Genomic DNA, 8,727 nt, shown 5'->3' on the forward strand with positions numbered 1-8,727 from the left:
TCTCTCTCAAGCCGTCAAAAACTCAGATTCTTCTTTCATCTTCTAGACACAATCTAATTCTCTTTTATTCCATACCCTAGCCCATATATGTCGAACACCTCTGAAAATCCTTCATCACCACCACAGGAAACCACTTCCACACCTTCTACCCCTCCTTCAACCACACCAATCTCTAAGAAAAGTAGAGTAAAAATGATGGCTCGTAAGATTGTCACTGAAGGAGAGCAGATCAAGAAAATAAACAAGCAATTGAAAGTAGGCAGGGAAGAAGAATCCTAGAAATCTAAAGATTCATTTAAGTGTGCTACTAAGGGGAAGAAAGTAGTTCTTCCGAAACTGAATAAGTATCTTATGATTCTAAAGTTACTCCTGAGACAATTTCTGAAGTTGCTGCAAATTTGGAAAACAGATTTGTACTGATAGGATCTATAACAGGTGTTGAGACTATAGAATCTAGAGAAGTTGGTGGTAAAAATAAAAAGGAAAAAGAAAAAAAGAGCAAGGGTGCTAGGAGTGATATGAGGGGAAAGGGTAAAAGAGTGGTTGATTTTTCACCCACTACCGTTGGTCTAACAAAAGAAACTGGTGAAATGTTTGGGGAGAGGAATTTACTGAAATAGAAGAGTGTGTGAGCAAAACAGGGGAAACTGGGTCTGGCGAAGCTGCTGAAAGGTTGGTTCAATTTGGGAAAAATTATAGATGAACCTATTCCATCTAAATATGAAACCCTCGCGGACCTACTGATAAGGTTATATATGGCTTCAAGACTCATACCATTCCCTATGGCTTTATTCATACAACTATGCTTGCACATTTCAAGGTACCTATGAAGAAGTGGGAGGTTAGTACAAGCAAGGATTATTTTGGGTTAATACTCCTAAAGAACCTGGTACATCCAAAAGGTACCAGTGAATAGCAAGGTCAGAGCCTTGGTGCAAGAAAATGGGTCTAAGGATGTTGAGATTGAAAGGCTGAAGAAGAGGTTGGTTGAGATGGAGACTGAGAGAGATGCTCTCAGAACTGAGCCGGCAAGAGAAAAAGAGAAGAATGACGACATTCTTCAAGATATATTGAAACTCCTCCAAGTCAAACACAGAGCACCTAGTTCTTTCCAGCCTTAAGCCTCCTAGCCTAGTGTAGATCAACCAGCGACCCAGTTCAGGATTTTTTGTTGTCTTTGCTCATCTTTCCTGTATTTTTATTTCTTCTTATGCTTTGTGGTAGAATCTTACCAATCATCAATGAAATTCACTATTTTTGGCTCTAACTGTTTGTTTATATTTCTTTGATGGTTAAAATATTTAGCTTGATCTATGATGATTAATCCATGATTGCATTTGAAGTAGCCCTAGTGGCCATGAGTAAGCTTTAAAATTTGGTTATCTCATATTTTCTATGCTTTTCGATGATTCCAAAAGGGGAAAAAAGGTTGTGCTTTACACTTTGAACAGTAATGTTTATAACCTAATGTAATTGGTCCTTGATGATAAGTGATAAAAAGAAAAAAATATTTCTAAAATTGTGTTGATATTGAGCTAAGTTGAAATATGGCCTAAGCTTATAAAAAGCACAGAGTTTATCATCATTAAAAGGGGGGAATTTGTTGGCCCAAGTGAAGGTTAGTTTTGAAGATTGACAAAAGAAGCTCAAGCAAGAACCAGGTTCATCCCTCAAGTGCACTAAAAACGGGCAGATTCGGGCATGTGGAATGTACGTGAAGAAGATAAGCTTAACTTGGTGTATTTAATATCTCCTAATCGAAAAGGTTGCATAATTGATAAGGAGAAGGACTCCTTACTCAAAGAGAACATTATCCAAGATAAGGAAGGAGTTAGAACTTGAGATCAACTAGAACTCTTCCATCAAGGAAGAGTAGCATTAGAACTTTAGTTATTTCTTCATCTACTAATTCCATAAATTGCAGGATGTTCTCACATTACACGTATTGCACAAAAATGTAGAAGTTAAACATGAATTGAGAGCAAAATAGCAAGGATTTTTGCAAGCAGTTCGTGTGTAATTCAAGTGTGCAAACCTGAAACTACATGAACCAGATAGAAGAACCAGTTCTAAGTGTCTGTCTTTTATTCTAGTTCAATTGTAGTAGGTGTTATCATATTGTACATTTCAGCTTTATCTAGAGGCAATTGTAATAGGTACTCAGAGTTTTCAAGTTAGAGTCAACTTGAAGTTGTCGCAGTAGTTAGAGGTTGTTTGCCACAACGAGATTAGAGTTAATCTTAGGTTTACAAAAGAGTTTTTGTAAATGCAGTTTTTGGCTCAGTGATTTTAGTGGAGAGTTTGGAAAAATCTTACTAGAAAGTAGGTCGTGGTTTTTTCACCTTTTGAGCCAGGTATTTTCCACGTAAAATACTTGTGTTCTTTACTTTCCGCATTTACTATTTATGCAATAGTAGGTTAAGGAACACTTAGAAGAACCAGGTCCTTCCATAATCAGTTTAAGCAAAAAATTGGTTACCACACAAATCACATCCCCCTCCTCTTGTGTGGTATTGAAGTATAAACCATCAGAATGACAATAGTCTCATTCCATCTTTCTTTCACATTTTAGATTTTAGAAGTAACCAAAACAAATATATTTTTTCTGTAGCTCTGATACCAAAGTTCACGTGTGACTCTCTGAAGGACTAGGATTTCGAAATATGTTCATATTTCAAATTGAATTTCCCTTTATTTTATGACATGGAAAATTTTGGCTCCACTAATTTGGTGATATTTTCTCTTTCAACTTTTCTTGAATTTCATTATCAAGTACAAGCATAATTTAACAATGAAATGATTCTTTACCCTTTTCTCCTTATTTTATCAGTCAAACTTCCTAACACTAACATTCAAGGAAAAAAGTGAACCTCAACTGAATGCAAGCTCATATAAGAGTAACTTAATTTCTAGAGTAAGAACAAGCTAAAAACTTGGATACTCTCATCTTGTGTTTTATGACGCAAGTTACTTTCACGAGAATGTTTGAATGTTACACATGGAAGTAGATTACTTGTCGAAAACATTTTTCTTAGTACTTTATTACCGATAAATTTACACTCATGGCTGTAAAAAAATCAAATTAGAAACAAGAAATTTATGGGGAGGGGGGGAGGGGAGAGTATCCAAACAATAATCCTCTTTGTTAGTTTGTATGAGGCCACTAAATCGTAGAGTACCTGGTCATCTATAAGTTTCTGCTGAGAGCACTTAGTAAAGCAGTAAGTAAATGAGGCAGAAGATTTTTACGTGGAAAAATCCCGCACACGGGGATAAAAAAACCACGACCTACACCAGTAGGCTTTTAACTTTACTAACTTGTAATCTTACCTATTACAAGCCACTTTACAACACTCCCTATTGCAAAAGATTTACTCAACTAACTTGTGGTACCTTTACCACAAGCCACTTTGTGACTATCCTAGTTACAAAGGCTTTTTTTAACTTGTGGTGCTATCACCACAAGCCACTTTGCAATTCTACAATTACAAAGACTTTTCTTTATGACTAAATCTAGTCACAACCTAAACTTAGCGAGTTTGAGGATTTACAAGAGAATTCCTAATCAATATGCTTCTAAGTAAGTGATTTAGGAGATATAGTAAGTACAATAACAAGGTTCCAACTCAACTAGGACAGCAACAATCAATCTTTTAGGAACTGGTCCGTAGTGGCATTCAATCTTGTTCTTCAAGCTTGAGAGGATGATCTTTTCTATTTTTGCAAAAGGCTTGAATGAGGATCAGAAACCTTCCAGTGATGTCTTTGTATAAGGCTTCATTTGCTACATCTTGATCACATCACCTGAAGTGATGTGAGTGTTTTGTTTGGATAGAGAATGAGTGGGCTGACAGTATATTGCAGTGCGGCAGAAACAGTGCCGCCAGTCACTTCAGTTCCAGCTGTGTCCAAATGACTCTGTACTGATACATAGGAACCTCAGGAGCACCAGGTCCTTGTTTGGTTCCTAGCTCCTGAATCTGTAGCAGTTCATCCTTAGCTGGTAGCAATTCAAGTAGGTTAAGTTCCCTATCTGGTTCTTATCAGTAAGCTTGTTAGATCATCAAAACATAAGACAAGAGTATTTAAGATCTATCAATTTCCCCCTTTTTGATGATGACAAACTTAAACAATTATAAGTTCAGAATTAAAACAGCAGAAAGTAGTGTCAAAGAATTCCCCCTGAGACGATTTCTTAATCTTTATTTTTTCAATTTATATAAGAACTAGTTCCCCAATGTGGTTCCCCCTGAGTCCCATATTAGGCCTTTTCCCCTCTTTTGGCATCATTAAAAAGAATAAAAGCACAAAGAAGTCCAGTCAAGCTAACTCATGCCACATATGTGCACACTAACATGAGATAGAATAGAACACAAAGAGAAATTACTAGACAAATTTAAAGAGGATTTATATTAATAAATTTTTAATATGCCTCTTCCTTTGAAAAAGGAAGACGCAGCATTTGGACTTGATCACGGGAGCAGTAGTAGTAGTACGTCCCAACCACAAAAAAAAACAAATACATCCACCATTCATCAACAAGGAAACAAAAAGGAACAGTAACATATCCAGATAACTGGTCACTGAGGGGAAACTTAGGGGGCACTAGGAGGAAAAGGCTTGGAAGCAGCTGCAAATGTTTGGAGAACAAGGTCTATTCGGGCCTTTCCCGACTTTTGCTCGTTGAGCAGTTCAGCTTTAAGGTTCTCAACTTGCGCCCTGAGTTCAACATTTTCTTGGGTCAAACGGATCACCTCATCATTTGACATGGGAACCGCTCGAGCTTGCTGGCCTTCCAGGATGGCATTCCTGACCTTCAGTCGACGTATTTCCTCAGCTGCACTGTTTTGGGAATTGATGAGCTGAAACACAGTTGAAGTGCTTCCTACACCCCCATACTTCTCAATACACTCACACTCTTCCAAGGTTGTATGTGTGAATGTCTGCTTAAGGGTCCCTATTTTACTTGTTCCCAGTGGAACCTCAAAGTATTTGAACACTTGCGTGAGCAAGAAACCATAGGGAAGCCCATGATTGCCATCCTAGAAATCAGCCACTTTTTGCATGTGCTCAATCATTATGGCAGGCAGACTCACAGGGTTGAAACCGTCCAATTGCTCCATTAAGAATAAATTAGATTTGGAATTGATAGATCACCTTTCTGCTCGAGGCAACAGGACTTTGTTGACCAGCTCAAACAACAACTGGTAGACAGGAAGCAGTGCTTTCTTATGGACCTGGTCCCCCTTCTGATTAGAATTATCCTTCACGACTGCATTTCGGAAGTTGTATTGACAAACATCTCTTACACTAGTCACCCCAACAGTAGGAACCTGTAGAATTTCCCCAAGCAATTTCACGTCAAAGACAATATCCACCCCATTGACTAAAGCACACACATGGTCAGTATCAACTGGAAAGAGACTGGCGAATAAACCCTTGACCTCCTCCTCATACACTTTAGGAGCGTCAATGTAGAATAGATGCGTCCATTGCTAAAATTCCACAATTTCTAGAAGCTTACGCATTCCTGCCATCTCAGAAATTGTTGGGTCAAACATGCGACCCACCAAAGCCTTTTGATGCCTTAGTCGCTCAGAACCAAGGCAGACGTCACTTTTGGCTTTCTTCCCAGAACTGGGTTCTTCAACTGTTTCAAACTTGTGTTTCCTATGCTTTTCTCCACTAACTTTACCTTTCCCTTTGGACTTGACAAGAATATATTCATCACTCATTGCCTCAGTTGTCTTGGACTTGGAAGTAGATCCTTTTTCCATAGAGACAGACTCAACCTTTTTCGAGGACCTCCTTACAAGGGAACCAGGTTCCTCAGGAGTTCCTTCCTCTACCACAACTATAGGGATACCTTTATCACTTACAGGGACACCATTCTTTACAAACTTTCTCCTTTTCTTCTTACTACTTTTCTTGCTTTTTTGGAGTGCATAATCGTAGGCTACTTTGACTTGAAGACTGGTAGTAGGCCGCTTGCTTTCAGACTCAGGGGTGGTGACAACCCTACGCTTACTTATGAATGCATCTAGGGCCATGTTGTCCAGTTCTTCCTCATTACTAGATCGCATCTCTGGTGCTTGAATTTCCAGGGGCACAGCATCAAGTGCAGGTACAACACTATCCTGGGGATGAGAGTCCTAACCTGGGTCCTCCGGTGAGGGATCAGGCTCCTCATGGGATACCCTAGTAGTGTATACTGTTGCATCCCCTTCAACAGGCAAAAAGGCCCCTTCTACCCACACTCTTTGTGACCCTTGTCTCTGAAAAACAACTTCATGCAATATTCCATCTGTGGATACAACAAAAACAGTTTTTTCTACTTTAACAGGTGCTTCCATAACCATGGAGTCGACGGCAACGATGGTGGACCCTTTTGTGATGTCAGCATTTTCACTTTGTTTTCCACTTAGGGTTTGACAGATGTGGGCAACAAATGACGTTGAGAGAGGAACAGTAGTTTCATGGGTTTCTGAGTTGGGAAGAGGTTGGGAAACTAGGGAAGGTGTGATTATAGTAGTAGAAGTGATAGAGGGTGACACAGACTCAATGAAGGAGAAAGGTTCCATGGATAGGTATGAAGTTTTCTCAGTCATTGGAAGAGGTGGTGTGATGATCCTTCCTTTTGGGTGAATATAGAATAAGGCTTATGGTTAGGAGGGGCAGACGAGAGGTTTTTTTTAAAACGGAGAGGATAATTATGAAGGGAGAAGAATAGGCACCGGTTCTGAAATGGCGGTTGGGCATGGAGAATTGTGATGTTTCAGAGGGAGATGGAATATTTTGAATTGAAGGGACGTGACAGCCGGATCTGAAAAGTTGATGACATGGCAGTTGTATTTTGTGCCTTTTAAGACGTGTATTAAAGGATGTACAGAACTATTAACCTTTATTACAAGAACCTGGTTCTTGAAAAAAACATTTTCTTCAAGCTCACCCCTTTTTGAAAAGAATTAATCCTCTTTTATCAGTCATGTACTGCATCTACTGCTTCTATGCTCATCATGCTTGTTTACCTGCAACGGTATTGAAGTGCGTTAGACAGGGCTAGAAAACACTTTGAACCTATTATTTTTCAATAACTCGAGCCAACTCAAAATGGAATCAAGTTCTTAATTTGGCCTCAATAGTCCCAACTTTACTCTGTTTCTTTCAAACTGTTCCCTACTTAGTGCCTTGGTAAAAATGTCTGCAATTTGATCTTCAGTGCTGCAGAACTTCATGCATATCAATCCTTTCTCCACATTATCTCTTAGAAAATGAAGCCTCAGATCAATATGTTTGGTCATTTTATGTTGAACTGGATTCTTTGCCATGTTGAGTGCACTAGTATTGTCATATAGGAGGGGCACACTCTCAGTGAGAACTCCAAAATCCTCCAGTTACTGCTTGATCCACAAAAGCTGAGCACAGCAGGATGCTGCAGCTACATATTCAGCTTCAGTTGTTGAAAGAGCCACTGAATTTTGCTTTCTTGTACCCCAAGAGATAAGACATAATCCTAAGAAGTGAGCCATCCCAGAAGCGCTTTTTTGTCCACAAGATAACCTGCATAGTCTGCATCAACATACCCAATTAGATTAAAATTGTCACCTGATGGATTGTATAGTACCAGGTCCTGTGTGCCTTTGAGATATCTTAGTATTTTTTTGGCAACCTTCAAGTGAGATTCCTTGGGATTTGATTGAAACCTCGCACACAACCCCACACTGAAAACAATATCAGGTCGTCTAGCAGTGAGATAGAGAAGAGACCCAATGATCCTTCTATACATTTTTTGATTTACAGGAGATCCGGTTTCATCCATGTCCAGTCGAGTGGCAGTTGCAATGGGGGTGTCTATCACCTTTGATGCTTCCATGTCGAACCTCTTGAAGAGCTCCCTAATGTATTTTTGTTGACAGATGGAAGTACCCTTTGGGGACTGTTTTACTTGAAGACCCAAGAAGAAGTTTAATTTCCCCATCATGCTCATTTCAAATTCACTTCCCATAAATTTTTCAAATTCTTCACATAGAGAGTCAGTTGTTGCTCCAAAAATGATATCATCAACATAGATCTGGACAATGAGCAGGTTCCTTCCTCCAATTTTCCCTCTCTTAAAGCAATTTTCTAAGAGAAATCTTGACAATCTTTCATACTACGCTCGAGGAGCCTACTTTAGCCCATACAAGGCTTTGTCCAATTTGAACACATACTCAGGGTGCTCATGACATTCAAACCCAGGGGTTTGCTTCACATAGACTTCTTCCTTAAGTAGTCCATTCAAGAATGCACTTTTGACATTCATTTGGAACAAAGTGAATTCCATATGAGAAGCAAAGGCGATCAAAATTCTGATGGCTTCCATGCAAGCCACTGGAGCAAAAGTTTCATCATAGTCAATCCCTCCCTCCTGATTGTAACCTTGAACCACTAGCCTGGCCTTGTACCTTGTGGTAATTCCATGCTCATCGAGCTTGTTTCTGAATACCCACCTGGTCCCTATAATGGTTCTATCTGGTGGTTTGGGTACCAGGTTCCACACACTATTTCTCTGAAACCGATACATCTCGTCTTGCATGGAATCTACATCTTTTAAGGCTTCCTTGATGTTCTTGGGTTCTATTTGGGAGAGAAAGGCTGAGAATGCAAGTGAGTTTCTGGCTCTTGACCTGGTTTGGACTTCGGAATCTAGAGGAGTGATTATGTTATCTATGGGGTGAGAACTTTGAT

General features: G+C 39.3%; 1 protein-coding gene across 1 annotated transcript; it reads right to left on the minus strand.

Moving 5' to 3' along the window:
- Nucleotides 1–7,513: 7,513 nt before the first annotated feature.
- LOC138889694 (uncharacterized mitochondrial protein AtMg00810-like) lies at nucleotides 7,514–7,978 on the minus strand. Its single transcript, XM_070173030.1, has one exon. It carries the CDS (start codon nucleotides 7,976–7,978, stop codon nucleotides 7,514–7,516), a length of 465 nt encoding a protein of 154 aa, XP_070029131.1.
- Between the last annotated feature and the right edge of the window lie 749 nt (nucleotides 7,979–8,727).

Source organism: Nicotiana sylvestris, chromosome 1, assembly GCF_000393655.2.
Source record: "Nicotiana sylvestris chromosome 1, ASM39365v2, whole genome shotgun sequence".
NCBI lineage: Eukaryota > Viridiplantae > Streptophyta > Magnoliopsida > Solanales > Solanaceae > Nicotiana > Nicotiana sylvestris.